This window comes from Phalacrocorax carbo, chromosome 4 (assembly GCF_963921805.1).
Source record: "Phalacrocorax carbo chromosome 4, bPhaCar2.1, whole genome shotgun sequence".
NCBI lineage: Eukaryota > Metazoa > Chordata > Aves > Suliformes > Phalacrocoracidae > Phalacrocorax > Phalacrocorax carbo.
Window position 1 is genome coordinate 3,262,859 of NC_087516.1, and position 18,035 is coordinate 3,280,893.

At 47.9% G+C, this 18,035-nt stretch overlaps 2 protein-coding genes across 2 annotated transcripts in view; both read left to right on the plus strand.

Moving 5' to 3' along the window:
• The window catches only part of DDRGK1 (DDRGK domain containing 1), a 40,020-nt gene extending 29,659 nt beyond the window's left edge, over positions 1–10,361 (plus strand). Inside the window, exons 6-9 of the mRNA XM_064448852.1 lie at positions 1,110–1,148; positions 5,775–5,831; positions 7,424–7,472; positions 8,801–10,361. Coding sequence (XP_064304922.1) covers positions 1,110–1,148; positions 5,775–5,831; positions 7,424–7,472; positions 8,801–8,973 — 318 coding nt within the window. The 3' untranslated portion in view covers positions 8,974–10,361. The remainder of the gene's footprint in view (positions 1–1,109; positions 1,149–5,774; positions 5,832–7,423; positions 7,473–8,800) is intronic.
• Positions 6,657–18,035, plus strand: part of UBOX5 (U-box domain containing 5) — a 122,941-nt gene continuing 111,562 nt past the window's right edge. The window contains exon 1 of the mRNA XM_064448850.1: positions 6,657–6,669. The gene's annotated coding sequence lies outside the window, so the exon portion shown is untranslated. The remainder of the gene's footprint in view (positions 6,670–18,035) is intronic.

Below are 18,035 nucleotides of genomic sequence, written 5' to 3' on the forward strand. Positions count from 1 at the left end.
GAAGTTGTATCTGGTGATGGGGAATTTCCTAAGATGCAGAGGACAGCGAAATGCATACTTTCTATTGAAAGGTCCTTCAAAAACTTGTGCATGTCCTGTTAGAAGATTATACCTAAGTATTAAATTCTTCCACTTCAGATACCCTTTAAAGCTAGAATGTGTTTATTGTCTGTGTTGCTATAGCTGCCTCTCAAGGACAAAGTAATCTTTACGTGGGACCAGAGGAGGGTGTTTCTCGCTCAAAAGAGCTTGGCAGGCAGTTGGTGATACCTGAAGCTCAGCATAAGATATCTCTGGTAGGAGAGGGGAGATAGAACTTAATAGTAGGCAATTTGAAAGTCATCTTCAGAAAGAATGACAGGTACATAGTTATTTGGAGACACCAGCCTTGCAGGCCACCCTTCTGCCTTCTGGTGGATAACGTACCGAAGCATTTCGGTATCCTGTTACAATAGATGACCCTGCCACGTGTGGTTGAGGCCAGCGTAGTGAAACTCGTGCTGAAAATTAAGGTCCTGAGCCCAGAGCTAAGCAGTTAATTAAGGCTGATTGATTTCCAGCGCTGCAGAGTAACTTGATCTCCTGTTAACTTAAATGCACGTTGTTTGCATTGCCTTGAAAATTGAGCCGCTTATGCTAAAATGGCGGATTTCAGGTGCATAGCTTTGAAAACGGCTTGAGCTTCCACATGTGTTGCACAGCTGTGTGCTACACTTGACCATCTGCATGAGCTGTCTCCTGAATCGCTCTGTACTTCACCTCAGTACAAAATGTCCTCAGTGTGTACATGCAACTTAATACAGGACGCACAAACACACCCAGATGTGGTTATTTCAGGTGAAATGAAATGTATGATGTGAAGAATAAAAGATTCAAAGATTTCTTTTTGGAAAACACTTAAACACAAATTGTACTTGAGCCATATTCTGTCTTAGAAAATACCTATCATAAATTCCGAGTTAAGATTAAATCTAGATTTTTTTTTTTTTCCCCAGTTCAGAATCTCTCCCAGTCTGTATGTTTAAAACTTCAGAAGTATGCTAGCAAGTTTGCGATGCATTTAATGTTCATAAGTTTAAAATAACAATTGTTTTCCTTGCTGTATCCAGTCTCGCAGCTTTCTAATGGAATTTCTCGAATACGTTAAGGTAAGCTACCGCTGGTTTTTCTCCTCTTTCTGCATCTGTTAAACTGTGTAAAATATCTTTGTCAAAGAGCTGAGTTGCATAAAGAAGGTGAACCTTTAGTTTCTCTTTGATTTACTTAAATATTCAAGAAGTCACAAAAGCGATACCTTAGATAAAGCCTGCATTATTTACTTAACCATGCATGAGCGTGGCCATCGCTGATAAAATGGTTTGCAATTACAGCTGCCTCTTGGCTTTTTGGGGCAGGATTGTAGCTCTTAGCGTCTTCCATAAGAATACGTGTTACAAATCCTGCGCCTGGTGGATCACCCTCAGAGTTTACGAACGACAATGTTTTCTGTCGATTGGGATTTGGGACATTCAGGCTCTTCGCCTGTGAACATCAGCTACTGATTTTGAAGCCACCCTCTACATCTCAGCTCAGCATGACCAAGCATTGCCGTACCAGCACGTGCCCTGCCGCACAGGATGGGTTTGTGCCTGAAACACTGACATTCTAAAGGTCAATCCAACTTTTCATGCTGCTTCTTTTTGTGTTTTTATCCTTGGAATTTGCAACGTTGTCTTAACGTTTGGGAGGGATATTTAAGGAGAAGATGACTTGTTTTTAACCGGGTGTGTTAGTCTCCCTTTCATCATATTGTATGGTTGGTTATTTAAAACATGTGGAGTGTTTGTGAGGATTTCCACTTTTGATGTGTAAGGGCAAATGCTTCTCTCTCCACTACTGGTATATCAAAGGTCAAATGCACTTTTCTGCTCTTACTCTAACAATATTATGCAAAGTTTTTCTCCTAATGAATGCCTCTCCTCCTTAACTGGAAACCGGACTCTTATCTGGCACCGTACGGCATGTGCGTGAAAGGCTTCATTAGTAAGCAAATCATTTGTACACTTAGTGAAGTCCTAATCATTTTGTTAATCCAGAATCTCACACTCTGGGCGTTTTGAATGTCCGTTACCCCAGCAAAAACCCAGAGTTCCAGATTTGTCTCACGGGTAACCCTCCTCAAGAAGTTAATCTGAGCGACTGCCATGCAAGTCTGAACAATGGCTCCATCGTTGTAGAGTCGCTGCAAAGCTACAGTGCAAGCATCTTTCGCTGTGCTGCTCTCTGCCTGCTGTGTCACTGGCACTTTGGTGGTGTATCCCATTGCATCACGCCACAGAGAGAGGCTGTGAGGTTGGCATCTGTCAAGTGCTTTCTGATCAATGTGATCTCTGGGGTTAGTTTAGAAATGTCTAAGCCTCACTCGGAATTAGGCCTTACCTTCATTGCTGCAGCCCAAATGAAAATAGCTCCTGTTCAGTAACCAAGTCCCCAGCATGAGCCAGTCAACTCTGATCAGAAGCAGTGCCAAAAGCGGATGAGACAGCTGAGAATAGATTGGAAAAGCCATGGGTGACATGTTTAAAGAGCCTAAGTAAAACCGTGGATGATGAACCATCAGATACCACGTTTGATTTTGCAGCCATGCAGCGATTTCAATATTCTGTTTTCCACAGAAGCCAGAGGGATTTCTTTGAAAGGGAGGGGAGCTTTGAAATGGCCATGTCTGTTAAGACCACCCTCTGTTTCAATTACTAACTCTGGAAATGGACTCTGTGGTAGGGAGTGATCCCAGTTCACCCATTCCCATCTAAGGCTTTCAAGATACTGCCAAGCTGTGGATGGAGGAAAATGTGCTGTTCGTGTGCTCGTTCTGATCAACAAGCCGCCCTAGGATAACAGGAGGTAGAACAACAGGATATTCCAACATCCCCTGGGACCGTCCACTAAAATCGGGAGGGTTTCCGAGGGATAACGCAGTAGGGTCTGATTCTGCACGTTGCCCTGGTGGTTGTGGTGGATGGAACAGATTAGTCACAAACTCTCAGTTCAGTGTTTAAGCACATATGTATAGTTTTATATTAGTCACTTCTACCTGACGTCAGAGAAATTAAGCACGGGCTGAAAACCTAATTCAGAAGCGCTTCGACACCTGATTTCCTATGTAGAGATGAGTTGCAGAACTGGGGCATTGCTTTCTTTTACAAGTTTTAGGTTTGTTTTTTTTTTAAATCTTTAAAGTATGCTTAACACACAGATTATGTGTAGCCCTCATCTGTTCTATTCTCAGAAGCAGTTGACTTCCAACAAGTAGCAGCGCTAAGCTGCTAGTAGCTGTCTGAAAAACTTAGAAATTAAAAGAGCAATTGGCATTTTAAAAAAAATAAAACTTAATTTAGCTAGTTATTTTACTGGTATAACTGGCTGGAGGTAGCTCACCCAGTGCTTCATTCCTAAGGGTGTTTGAAATAAAATGCAGCCTCTTTTCTCCAGCTCTGCCTTGTGGGATTGCTTTAAATGGGATTTTTCTCAAAGGCACCAAAAGGATTGACAACCCCCAGTTCTGCTTTGCTGAAAGCTGAGCATCTCCCTTCCTTTGGGGCTTTCCTAGTAGCTCCTCAACCTCAGCCTGCTGCAAAATCACCCGCTCACACCTCGGTGAGGGCTGTGGCAGTGTCTCTGCTGCCGTCGCCGTCCTGTGTGTTCGCTTCTTACAGCGCCAGCCCTCAAGTTACCGACTTGACCGCTCTGCTCTCAGAGGAGCAGAATAATCAGTTCTTAATGGGAGCCTGACGGCTTTACTCAGCAGGGCTGTAGCAGCACAGCGCACCTTACAGACCAGCTGTGCGGGCTCTCTAAGCACGTAAAATAAAACTAATAATGAAGCAGCAGAGGTTAAAGCGTGGCTGAGCAGCTCCCTTGCTGTGGAGCACTAGCTCTGTCGACCCAGGGAAACACGAGCCTGCGCCCTTCGTCCATCAGACTGTTCTCACCCGGCTTGAGAGTGTGTCGCTAAATGCATCTGAATTACAGCCAGTGAACTGAAACAGCAAACTCAACTTTAACTACATTTGAAAGGGATAGCGAAGGACTCGGGGGCTTTACCCCTTCCTGTTTTTTCTTTAAGAAAAATGATGCTTACAGGATAAGGGAAAAAATCCTGTTCACCTTCACCCTGGGAGCTCTTGCTCTGTTTCATCCCTTGCTGAGGACAGCAGCAGAATCATACCTGAAATGAAATGAATTCAGTAAAGTGTAGATGTGTATATGTTGCTCTGTGCAAGTTAAGCCTGTCTCTTAAATGCGAAGCATGTGGTGAAGTGTTTTGCTGGCTTGGGACCTCACAATGTGATTACATTTCAGAGTGTGTGTGGGGAGTGCATCCTAATTCCGCCCCACCCTGTGGGCTCTTATTCACAGCAGGATCTATCTTGGAGAGCTTCCACTAAACTTGGTCATTGAGGGTGAATATCTTGAAGTGAAGGTTTAAATCCTGTTTTTCTTGTTTATGTGGCTTTACATCCCCTTCCCCGCCCCCCTTTTAAAAGAAGATGTGACGAATCTTGGCAGTTCCCAGCTCTGAGAACTGAATTCCATGGACTGGTTCCAATTCCGTGCATTCAGTCCATGGTATTCAGTTCTCTAGCTTGGCTGCATCGAACTTCACAACTCCTAAGTCTGTGTGTGGCTTTTTTTTGTGTGTCTGGTTTTATTAATGAAAAAGATTCTACTTCAGCCTCTCTTTATTTCTTCAGTTTCCTCCCAGCGTACTGTCGAGATCAGAAACAAATGCATTTACCTTTTGAAGTATTGCATCTGATAATGTAAATTTGCATCGGATAATGTAAATGTAGTTCTTGTGGCCGTACATATATGGCTCTTAGGAATGCAGTTGAGAATGTTAACTGAACAGTTTTCAAAAGCTTTATATTTTCCAAAGTCCTTATAAATAGTACATCCTTTCACTGCATTTAAACAGATGAGTTTCTAAAACTTTTGCAGCTAGAAAAACAGGAACCAAGCAGCTCCAGACGAGCATACCAGGTGTTTTCTCTAATTCTCTGGAGCTACAGAGAAGCACAAAACCAGATGGGAGCAGTGGTGACTGCGTCCTGCCTGAGAGAGGCTGCAGTAAGGATCTCTTTCAAAAGCAAACTGAAAATTTGCAATTCCTGCTTCTGCCTTTCTTCTCGGAGATCGTTGCGCTGCCTGCACAGGAGTGTGCTAGCAGTACGCTTCCAGTGCTGATGATATTAATAAGGTGTTTGCTCACTTGGGAAGATTATTATGGTGTTAATACACGACATTAGTAAAACAGACTAAAGTACTTAATGCTGCCAGGCTTGTCTGGATTTTTATTCATGCGCTGATATATACCAGTGATCGTTTTAGAATGTACTTTGAAACACCTCTCAAAGAAAAAGGGATCTTGCCAAAGCGTACTGGAAATTAAAGGTAGCAGTTGAGAACCTCAGGTGGCAGGGAGAACAGAGCCATGGCTGCTTACTGGGCTCGTGCTCATCCTGTCCTCCTAACGTAAGGAAAGGTTCAGGCCGAGCGCTGGCAGATGTATTTGAGCCTTTGCTTAAGTGGGTCAGAGCACACAGGCTTTCCAGAGAGCGGAGTGGTTTAAGTAATTAAGTTTGAGGTTTTTGTCAGAGAGAAGTGTTTACTGGGAAAAGTTAGAATGGCAGGTTCTACTTTGTCTGTTAAATGCATTTTTTTATTTGAAAGAAAAAGAAATATGCTAACCCTCTAATTCGTCAGCTGCATTTAACTCTCGTTTGTTTCCATAGAAAACAAAGGTAGTCCAGCTGGAGGACCTGGCTTCACATTTGGGTTTAAGAACACAGGTGAGTGCTACCTTTTGAGGTGCGAGTACAAGCAGTGAGTTTAAAAGGACAGGAGAAAAAGTGGGTAAATAAGGGTAACATCTATGCAAGTGTCTCAGCATTACTGAAAACACTTGGATTTTGATGACGTTCGCAAAATCGGCCCTAAAAATGTGGCCGTTTAAAGTACTGTCCAGCCAGTGAAGGGCTGTTGGCTTGCAAGACTGTTTCAGTGAAAAGTGCTCAGCCTGCCTGTTGCACAGCTGCCTGTTGGCGAGTGGATCCTATGGTGTTTGTAAATCTAGTAATAGAGCGAGTCCGGGTACTTTGGAATCAAAAGCAGGGCTAGAAGCAAATTCAGACACTGCCTGCATGATTGGGTGATGTTATATTTGCAGACAATCAATAGATGAGGTGTTCTGCTCCAATTGCTTGTGTATTCTTAGAACACCTAAGAATTATTAGACAATTTCAGTTGGAAGGGACCTACGACGACCATGTAGTGCAAGTGCCCGACCACTTCAGGGCTGACCAAAAGTTAAAGCACGTTATCAAGGGCATTGTCCAAATGCCTCTCAAACACTGACGGGCTTGGGGCATCGACCACCTCTCCAGGAAGCCTGTGTTTGACCACCCTAATTTGTATCTTCTGGCACATTACTTCAGAGTATTGTCCCTCTCAGCACCATATAAGCCTTTCAAAGTGACCTCAGGGTGTGATATCTGTACTTTCCCGCACTCTGTCTTCTTTCTGTTCTCTAAATGTTTTATGTTTTGACTCTGAAGAATAACCACGGCTCAGTTTACTTTAATTTGAGCACATCTGACATATATTTCTAAGAGACTGACGTTTTCTGTTGTTCTGTACCTCATCTGATCTTGGGGTCCCCCTTCACAGCAGCTTCCACTGCTCCAAGTCCAGGCTGCTGTGCCCCTGCCTCTCTCTTAAACCAGAACTTCATTTAAGCACGCAGTGAGGCAATTAAGGGAATTTATCCAGTTGAAATCTAAACTATAACTTGCTTCCGCAGTCACATAAAGGCAAGAAAGGGAGAGAGGCAGAACTGTGGAAACCAGAGCTTAGATACTAGCTTAAGGTGTAGTGGAACTGCGTGGTTGGAGTAACTGTAGAGTTAACCCAGCAATAAGTTCAACAGGTTGTTCTTTGGATTGGTCAAAGGGGTTTCCTCTTAAATGGAGCAAGGAAAAAATATTAAGAGCTCTGGAATGTATTGAGGCAGGTTCCTGGAGAAGTACCTCAGTGTACTTCATGGAACTTGCGTGTCGCTTTGGCACTAGACAGGCTTTCCCTGGGGAGATGTTTATAACCACCACCCCCCTTCCACCAAACTGAGAGCTGACTTAGCCATTAAAGTCTCTTTGGGATAGGGAAGTTATTTGAACACCCCAAAATGCAGAAGCTCACTTCATCCTTCTAAGAGCACAGGGCTTACTGCATCTCTCTGTGGGGAAACACTGACGTGCATCCGCCACTGAAGTCATTGACGCTGAGGAGTGAAACGTAAGCCTCCATCTGTAGTTCATCTGAACACGTGAAATGCTTTTTGCCTTCCTCTTGATCCATGTGTTATTCCTTTTTCCGTTCCGAACAGGATGCGATTAACAGAATCCAGGACCTGATGGCAGATGGCACTCTGACAGGTGACAGCCGAAACACAAAGGGGATTTCACCTTAGCTGGTGAATGGGTGGTGCAGAAAATGCCTTCACTGCGGTAGGGAGAGCCTTCCAGTGTAATTTATGTTTTAAACTGTAGAAGGATCCTAGTAGGACTTGATAAATAGGTATTTTTATTATCCCTGCATCAGCTGCCATGAAACTACTATTTAAAGCATTACGGGGTGTGACTGCCCCTACGATACGTTATGCAGAGGTGGGGGGTGAGTGTCCCCAGCAGTTCAGGAACCAGCACGACGGTTCTGCGTGTTGACTGAGCCCTGCCAAAGGCCTTCAGGGGTTGCTGCGCAGCCAGCTGCAAATGATGTCTTCTGAAATCTGAATCTGAAAGAATCACTTGGATGTTTTGGGGTACTTTGCAAACCTGTTTTAAAGGTGCCGTGGCTAAAGCCACACCGGGGTACGGCATGCTGTGGGAGAAGCAAACATCCCAGAGCACTCCAGGATGCCGTAGCAAGTGAAAGGCTTGTTCCTAGCCACGTACCCACGCATTCGAAGTTGCAATGTAAACAGAAGTCCGAGCATGTGGGCAGCTCCCTCTCTGAAAATGTCTGTCTGATCACTGGGCAGTCTTTTTCTTTCTGAGGATGAAGCAGGGAAGGGTGCCAATGCAAACATTTACTGACCTGATACTGTGGTTGGGGCTGGGAAACAACTGTCTTGGTGGGTACATGTGGATACCCATTTGAGTGACCTAAAAGCGCTCTGAATCAAAGAGTAAGATGCTGTCCTGCCTGTGTCTGTGGCCTAAAAGGCATGCCAGTGAGGCGCTCTGCCTTGTGTTTGGTCCTGTAATGCGTTAAGAACAGGGAGGTCTGTTCTCACTCTTGGTGGAGCAACCAAAATACAGAAAATGAGCTTCACTGCCTTTTCGAGGGTGAGTTGGAACGGCTGAGCTGAGCCCCACGGGGTCCCTGAATTGCCTCCTGGGCCCTCCTGCTGCTCTGCCGTTCCCTACCAGCTGCCTGGGCCCAGAACGTCAGCACCGAAACTCCGTACCTGAAGTAGCTGCTGTGGTGCTACCAGCTAGCTGCGTACAATGAAAAGAACGTGTTACTTTGCTGAATGAAATTAGTCTTACCAGGGCACTCGGGTATTGTCATAGCCCTCTTCAAAGACCCCAGGGCAGAGAGCAGATAAAAGCCTGACTGCTAGCACGTTGTTCTGCCTGCCCTAGATATGAAATGCAGCCTCAGCGGTTTGAACATCCCTTCCAAAAGAAGTGACTGATGTCTGTTGGGAAGTGAGAGGAGGCAAAGTGCTGACTTCAAGGTCCTTTCTTTCCCCCTGTAGGTGTGATAGATGACAGAGGGAAGTTCATCTACATCACTCCAGAGGAGATGGCTGCCGTGGCGCAGTACATCAAACAGAGAGGACGAGTCTCCATCGCGGAGCTGGCCCAAGCGAGCAATTCCCTGATCAACCTCCAGCCTGACAGCCGAGCTGTTGCTCCAACTGTGGCGTGAGAAAAATACAGCGGGAGTTCAACCTTCTGATGAATAAACCACATAACTAAAATCAAACAAGGGCCCCTCTAGTCCAGTCACGGTGTTTGAAGATAGGATGCTTGTTTTAAGCATCAGCTTCGCTTTTCCTTCTGTTAGAGCTGGTATAAAATAGGACAGTTGTTTGTGCAACAGAGGCTGGTCGAGAACTTGGGCCTAAAACACTCTGATGCACCTGTACCCTGGGAATATCAGTAATTTTTACATGGTTACTTTATCTTGGCAGCTAATCTCATGTGACTGTACCCAAACTTTTTATTGTTTCCAGATTCTGACGTCTGTATCAAATATATTTGGGTTTGACTGCGTTCAGACTTCTCCAGGCTTGCCCTGCGCTTGGGGAGCTGTATAACTTTGTGGCAACGACATACGCAGCCCAGAGGAGTAGGTGCGAGCTCGCAGGTTTTGTCTTCTGTATCAACATTGGAAGGATAGAGTGAAAACGCTGCAAGCGTGCCTCTGTTCATACCAAAATATATACTGAAACTCTAAAAAGAGGGCTTGCTACGTTGTGAGAGCTTCCAGAGGCTGTTGCAGAAAACCTTTGCCATATAAATATGTTTTGCTTGGTTTATATAATGTTAAAAGTTCACTCGCAGCCAAGCTGTGTTATTTTTCTGTAGCCAAGAGACAGAAACTCCTCCAGGGAAAGGCTAACTCGCCTCGTTTATTGTGCAGGCCGATTCTACTGATAGGACCAGATCCTGATGATTCATCCTTTGAAGTAAGAGCCAGCCCAGTGTGTCTGAAGGCCTCAGACACCCCCACCCCATGGCCTTTGTGTTCTGAATGTTTTTTTCCTTTTTAAATCAAAAATTCAGGCACTATGAGTCATGCAACTGATGTTACAAGTAAAGGATTACTAATATATTAATTTTAGGGGTCAGTCTATTTTCTGCATCAGAATATTTATGGCTTTTAATAGCCTAATTGATGCTTTGTTAATTCTCCTTTCTGAAGTCAACACAATCTATGTGGCCGTACCGTAATTGAGGAGGGCGAGAGGGGCCAGTTTTGTCTCTGCCAAACTTAGAGATCGCTTGAGTAGACTAAAAGCTGCGTTACCGGTGAGACGAGATAGCAATAAAACAACAGAAGGAGACATATTTCCTCTTCAATCTCTGCACGGCTGCTGAGTGCGACGCTCCGCGGGAGCGCCGAGTTCCAGTGCAGCAGCACGCGTTGGTGTGAAAGATCGGTACGGCGCTGCTGTGTTGCACAGCGATAACCAGCAAAAGGATTACTTGGGATGTCTCTTAATTATTCAAAATTCGATTTTGCCATGATATTTTTTTGTTCTGTCCTAAACTCCTCTTTTAATAAAATAAACAGATTGAAAGAATTGCAGATATTAGTATTTGAGATATCTTCTTTTAATGCGTTAAAGGATGTGATGAGATACAGGAGCCAGCCAGCAATGCCGTAGACTCCAGTGCACCAGTCAAGGATCCGAATTATTCCATTATATCTGCTGAAATCGCTCCGAAGTGCACTCAATTTCTGTGGATCTAACAAATAACACCACGCCTGCTGTGCAGCGCGGGCCTGCTTCTGCTCTGCTAGTACAACTGCAGCGGCAGAACGGCCCCGCCGCCGTAGCCCCCCGCCTGCCGCGGACGGTGCGTGCGATCTCCTTTTACACACTTCTCCAGCTTGGCTCGGACAAGATTTGTGTCTTTTAATACAAAAATAATTCAGATTGTTTCAGTATTGGGAGTTTCACGGGGCTGCGCCAAAGCCAAAAGGCACAGCCCTGCGTGATTCATGGGCAGGTCACAGAAAGACTGATTAAAAGCTGCGGTTTAGAGGCAGAAGGGTGTGATAGCAAAGCATTCATCACGAGCCGAATTCCTGCTCCGTTAGAGGGCTCTGACAATAGCGGGTGCCTCAAAGTGCCGCTTGCCGACGCTCCTCCTTCGAGCTCTGAAGGAGTGTTTCTGGAGTAGGCGAAGCGCGTGAGGCAGGCGGGGGAGCCGGAGCGAAACCCCTCTCGTGGGGTATGCGTCACCCAAAAATCTTGTCTGTCATTGCAGAGACTAGGGTTAACCTGTGGGTCCCTCCTAGTACTGAGCCCACACCTAAGCTAGGGTTTGGGGGTTCATGCTTGCTTTTTTCCATGGTTCCCTACAAGGGGTTATCCCCGTGATTTCCCAGTACTGCATTTTGGACCTGCCCCTGGCCGTGCTGTTCCTAAGGTTGCGGGTTACTGTGCGGAAACGGGAGCGCAGGTCTGGTGGTGGTCTTCGGAAGAGCTGACCTCATCTGAGCTTGACCGAGCTCGTGTCTCAGGTGAAGCATCAGCCAGGATAAGATGTGGCCGTGTGGCCCTGCCAGCAGCTGCCCTGCCTGCTGTAATCCTCTTCTGCCGTTTCCCTGCCTGTTCTTTGCACCCAATTGCACCGTATCGGCGTTCAGGAAAACTCGTTTCGCTCGTATTGGTTTCGGGTGCCACGTGATCTTCGCTGCACGTGAGCCCAGAGGCCAGCCGCTTAGATAAGCCGTATAAAAAACAGGGGACAGAAACACATAACAAAAAGCGGGCGTAGGCTGCGAACTCCTGTGCAGAAGGAAACTCTGCTCTGCCTTGAAATCGTTTCACTTGGTCAGGATTTCTAGATCGCTGCAGAGCCTGAGCCTGTGGGAGGGGAGGACAAAGGTGTCGGCGCTCTGACCCGGGGGGCCCATCCAGCCCTGTGCCTTGGGGGCAGCCGCCGCTGTTCCACTGCAACGGACTTTTCTATTAAACCACCTCATAACTTGTATTTCTTATATCCCACAAACAGAGACACCGAAGGGGAAGGCATTTATCCCCGATGTCCTGAGTGAGGGCAGAGGCTGAGGATGCAGGTGGAGAGGTGGAGTGGGCCATCAGCACCTGGGCTGCTCTCCTCTCGCAGCGTCCCAGACTGGCGGGGGTTGGAAGGGCCCTCTGGAGCTCACCCCGTCCCACCCCTGCTGGAGCAGGCACCCCCAGAGCAGGGGCACAGGGCCGCGTCCAGGCGGGGGGTGAATGTCTCCAGGGAAGGGACCCCACAGCCTCTCTGGGCAGCCTGTGCCCCTGCTCTGGCACCCGCACAGGGAAGGGGTTTGTCCTCATGTTCAGGGGGAACTTCCCGTGTTCCAGCTTGTGCCCGTGGCCCCTTGGCCTGGCGTTGGGCACCGCTGAAAAGAGTCCGGCCCATCCCCCTCACACCCACCCTTCAGATATTTATAGGCATTGATGAGATCCCCCCTCAGCCTTCTCTTCTCCAGGCTGAACAAGCCCAGGTCTCTCAGCCTTTCCTCACAAGGGAGATGCTCCAGCCCCTGATCCCCTTGGCAGCTCTGTGCTGGCCTTGCTCCAGCAGTTCCCTGCCCTTCTGTCATGGTTTTAGCTGGGATAGAGTTAATTTTCTTCACCGCAGCTGGCGCAGCGCTGTGCTTTGGACTTAGTCTGAAAACAACGCTGATAACACACAGCTGTTGTAGCTGTTGCTCAGTAGCCCTTGTACTAGTCAAGGACTTTTGCAGCTTCCCAGGCTCTGCCGGGCGCAGGGGAGGCCGGGAGGGGAGGGGGCACAGCCGAGAGAGCAGATCCAAACTGGCCACAGGGATATTCCATACCATGTAACGTCACACCCAGTGTGTTACCTGGGGGGGGCTGGCTGGGGGAGGCGGGCAGCGATCGCGGCTCGGGGATGGGCAGTGTCGGTCGGCAGGTGGTGAGCGGCTGTATGGCTTGTGGGGTTTTTTTTTCCCCTTTTCCCTCTTTTCCTTTTTATTACATTATCATTATTCTCATAATCACTGTTATTATCATTACTATTTTAATTATTAAACTGTTCTTATCTCAACCCACAAGTTTTCTTGCTTTTGCTCTTCCGCTTCTCTCCCCCATCCCACAGGGGTGGGGGTGTGAGCAAGCAGCTGCGGGTGATTAGTTAGTTGTTGACTGGGACTGAACCCGACACCTTCTTGACCTGGGAAGCCCGGACCTGGACGCAGCCCCCCAGATGTGGCCTCACTGGGGCAGAGCAGAGGGGCAGGATAACCTCCCTCGCCCTGCTGCCCACACTCCTTTCCATGCACCCCATGGCACCGCTGGCCCCCTTGGCCCCAAGGGCCCGGTGCGGGCTCAGGGTCACCTCGCTGCCCCCCAGCACCCCCAGGGCCTCTCAGCAGAGCCGCCCTCCAGCAGGTCCCCCCCAGCCTGTGCTGGTGCGGGGGGTTGTTCCTCCCCAGGGGCAGGACCCTGCACTGGCTCTGGTTGAATTCCCTGAGGCTCCCCTGGGCCCAGCTCTCCAGCCTGCCCAGCTCTCGCTGGATGCCAGCACAGCTTCTGGTGCATCAGCCGCTCCTCCCGGCTTGGGATCGTCAGGGAACTCGCTGAGGGGACGCTCTGTCCCTCCGTCCTCCTTCCTCAGTGTTTAAAACTGGCCCTGACCCCCTGTTGCAGGGAACCACCCTCCTGCAGGACGATACAAGACGCATCCAGGGCATCCATCCTCCCCACGCGCTTATGGAAGATTTGACACAGAACCCGGCCACCACCACGTTCATCTGTGTCAGCTCCATCCCCTCCGTCACGTCTGGCACAGTTAGCGGTAAAATACAGGACAGTAAAATAGCAAATACGGTAAAAGAGTAAAGTGACGGGGATGCGCCGTAGATTTTGGGTGTTCTCAGTTCATAAAAAGTTAAAAGCTCTTCAGTGACTGCTTTGTTGGAGCATCTACCATTTTAAAAGCATAAACACACACGTTTCTCACAGGTATTTCTGCAAATGAGCATCAGCTGTTGGCAGCTCACGACTAAGAACCGGTACGGTCAGCTGAGCTCTACCCGGGCTCTTCGCTTGGGGATGGTCTGTATGCAAATCCCTCGCCCGAATTAGCTCTGGGCGAGAGCACCTACTCCCGCTACCGCTCTGCGTTAGAGGCAGGAGGGTTTCGATGTTTCGCTTCCTGCTGCTTTGTCCAATCTACTTGCATCGTTTTTAAAAAAGCTGGAACACCCCCCTATTATTTGGCTTTAAAAAAAGAAAATCCCTATTTTCCGTTAAGCTTTGCCTATGCATTATGCAGCGTCTATCACGGTGTTTTTCCTCTCTGAAGCAGTACAGGAGCTCCCAGGTACTCCGCTTGTACATGGAAGGAATAATAATAATTGCTAGCTCATCTGAGTGAGCTTGTCCTCATTTTGCCATACCACCGAAGGCAAAGGCCACAAAAATCAGACTGAAAACCTTGTGTTCGTATCACACAAGGCGAGATCTAATCAAAGAAAAAACTCCAGCTTCTTTTTCAATGAAAGAATAAAGTCTGTGTGAAGAATTTACAGGTTTTAAAAATGGAAAAGCTACAAATGCCACAAGTTTTCATTTTATTAGTTTGAGGTATGAGTTATAGAGCCCATCAGCCTCCTGGTTTCCAGCTTTTCTCTCTAACTATGGATGATAGGAACAGATTGGGGGTGGGTTTATTGTTGTTTGGGTGTTTTCTTTAATTGATACTTTGTGTTGATCCTTATAGGAAAATGCCAGATATCACAAGATGGCAGTGAATCGTGAAGCTGCAATATTCCCCTCTGCACAGAAACAGCCACATCTGGATTCACAGATTTACTTTTTTTAACCCCAAAAGCAAATTCAGAGCTTTAATACTGCTCTGTGTCTTAAATGCAGGGATCCCCGAAAAAAAGAAAAAAAGCTGATATCCGGGGAAGTTTTGTGCCCAAAGCACTGTAGGGATGGGATCTTAATTCTTTTCATCTCTGATACAAAAAAAAAAAGTGAAAGTCAAGTAAAACAAAGAAGGGGGGGGAAACTCCCTTCCTTTCCTAAAATGAACATTTTATGAGCTCTGTGGATACATCTGTATTCATCAAATATGACATTTTTCTGTCCCTGGGGACAAGCCATTCTTATCTCTTTACGTGGGGAAACAAAGAGTGGCACCAGCCAAAGGGCTTTTCGGGAGCTGTTTTCTGGCGGGCCCTCGGCCGGCCGGGGCCAGGGCCTTCTCAGCCCACCCGCTCCAGATTTGGCTTTGCCTCTTTCACCCTTCAGCAGGCTTCTCGTTACGGGGCAGGCTGCTTCGGTGGTGATAGAGGAACACCTCCAGATTTATTTGTTGACCAGTGACCCACTTCATTTCCCTTCTGAGTCAAAGGCCTGCACTTCCCTTTCTGATGCCAGATAAAGCCCTCCCCATGTAGTGTATCTCCTTCCGAAAGTGCCTTCACAGCCGTTTGATGTTCTCAAAAGTGCTGAGCTTGCACGTAACGTCAGGACAAACAAGCTTCTGCTGACTGCATCCAAAATTGTTGATCGGCTGGCCTGACCTGCCCCATCAACATCCCCGAAGGAGAGGAGCCCCGGGGAAGAGCCTGTTCTGGAGCAGATCGTTACTTGGAAGCCAGTTAGGCCGTGCTCATGGCTGCTCAGCTGAGGATCTGGCCCAGAAACCTTACCAGATACCTTGTTAGTTGGGTCCAGCAGGAATGTCTCTTCTTCAAGGCAGTGGATTTTGCTGTGCAGCTGCACAGACGAACTAAAATTGTGAGATTTGAGAGCGAAGCTGTGATGTATTCATTCAGAACTGTCCTCGCCGCAGCAGGGTCCTCGTGCGGGTCTTGGATGGCAGCATTCACTCTGCAGTGGAAACATCTCCGCAGCGTTCGTCCTGCGTTTGGCTTTCCCTCCGGGACCTCCACGGGCAGCTCATGGTGGTTTGAGGAATCACCTAATACCTCCAATATCCTCAGGCAAAGTCCTGCTCGGCCATTTCCAGCTGATGAAACCCAGGTTACCCCAACTTCTGATTACCCAGAAGGCTACAGAGCAGAAGAGAGCCAGGTGGAGGCTTTGGGAGCCCACCGTCAGAGGGCGAGGGGGAGCTGGCATGGGGGGCAATTCCAGGCATGTTTGATTTGCCTTTAGGTGAGAACTTCTAATACTGTGCTGCAGGGACAGAGAATCACAGAATCACAGAATGCCCTGAGCTGGGAGGAACCCACAAGGCCCATCGAGCCCAGCTCCTGTCCCTGCACAGGACACCCCAAATTCACACCATGGCTCTGAGGGCCTTGGCCAAGTGCTTCTGGAACATCGCCAGGCTGGTGCCGTGATGCCTCCCTGGGGAGCCTGTGCCAGGGCTCCACCACCCTCTGGGGGAAGGACCTTTTCTTAATATCCGACCTAAAGAAGGGTAAAGAAAATCACAGGAGCCGGATCCAGGCACTATTTCTGTGCGTCAGCTCTAATGGAAGGATCAGAAGCTCCGAATGCAGGGAATGCCATGCATCTCTCCAGGAACCCAAGGCACTGAGCTTGATGCATCTTACGCGTGTGCTGCATAGAGCATCTGTACAGCTGGCCACGTATGCACAGGAAGACCGAAAATGTTCTCTACCCTTATGGTTTGCATATGCAAGTCATCTCTGCCCGCCGCTTCTGCAGACTGCAGCCTCACAGCTCCTGTGTGCGAGTGCCCTGGAACCATCCCTTATGTTAAATGTTGTATCCGTCTATGTGCAGTTGTCTTACTGACTCTTGCGGAGGTCCAACAAGTTTCCAGGGACTGCTGGATATCCCTGAATCTCTGGTAAATGAAGAGGTTTCATTGTTTTCTAGCCAGACAAAAGGGATGATTTAGGGTTGTATGTTAACACTGACCAGTCTCAGATGCTAGAGTTTGTAAAAGAGAAGATCCAAGGAATGGGAGCTGCAGGCTGCAGATTGAAGTGAAGAAAATGCTAATGAGGTTTTGAGGAAATAGGACACTGAAGAACTCTGCAAGAGAGGTTTTGTAGGCACGGGGGAGGATCCTAGAAGCTGCAGGTATCTGCTGAGCAGGAGGTCTGAAGGAGAACAGAAGTACGTATTTGTGGGGAAAAAAAGAGAGACAAAGGTCAGATGGGGGAGGAGAGACAAGGCTGAGAAGATGAAGAACGATGAAGTGAGCAGCAGGTCCCACTGGAAGAGAAGATGGCATCAGACCAGAGGCAAAAAAAGGAACCAGAGGCTGCACAGAAAATGGTGAGAAATCACAGCCCAGCTAATGCAGAGACGAGAGAGAAAGGACCAGACATCCAGGCCAGTGCCAGGCGGAGGATCTGGGTCATGGTAGACTTATTTGAGAAAACACCGTTGGTCTGACAATGGGAGAGATCCAAATAGAGGCTGAAGTGCTGCCTGTTAGGGGCAAACACAGAGGTTGTGGCCACGAGGCTTGGAGGGAACTAGGGGAGCCTGGGCAGAAAATGGCACAACTAGAGCTGCCAGAGCCTTGCGTGAAACAGCGAGCGAGGGAACTGCAGGAACCACGGTATTTTGGAAAGCATGGGCCCAAGCAGCAAAGAGAAGGTCTCTCTGGGACCTGTTCGCCTTTATTCAGGCACTTGAAGCAACCCTGGTCTGCCCTGCCTGTTGTATTTATTCCACCTTGTGTTCTCTTCTCTTTCTTTTCTCCTTTGACAGCACAAGTCATTCCCTTGCACCCAAAGGATTTCAGCTGATTGCACCTGCTGATAGAATTGGTTTCCTTGGCATCCTCGCTGGCTTCACTGCTGTCCTCCTTGCCTTCATAAAAATTAAGTGACTGTCACGAATACACACAATAATCACCTGTCCTGTGTATTTTAGCAGGTAACTCTGGATGTGGGAAAGTTTATTTCCTCTTTTTCTATTATCACCTACACGAAAGGGGTGTTTTCTCTCTTAAGAAGGGTTTTGCCCTTGTTGTGCGTTTTAATTCCCATTTGCCCCAATGAAACCCCAGCGCTGGTATTCCTCGGGGAGGGGTGGAAATCACAGCTGCAGCTGGCGAACCACAGGGTGAAAGTGAGCACGGTTCAAAAGCCCAAGGTGCCGGTGGGTTTGTGCTGTGCAGCCGGGTGTGAATCCTTGCCCTCTCCCAAGGCACTGCACGGTTTCTCAGCGGTGGAGGCAAACCAGAGAGGAAAATTAATTAAACGGCGTAACTCAGGAGGCAGCGGGCTGCGCAGTGTCCTGGCCAGGTGCCATCGTCCCCACGCAGTTCCAG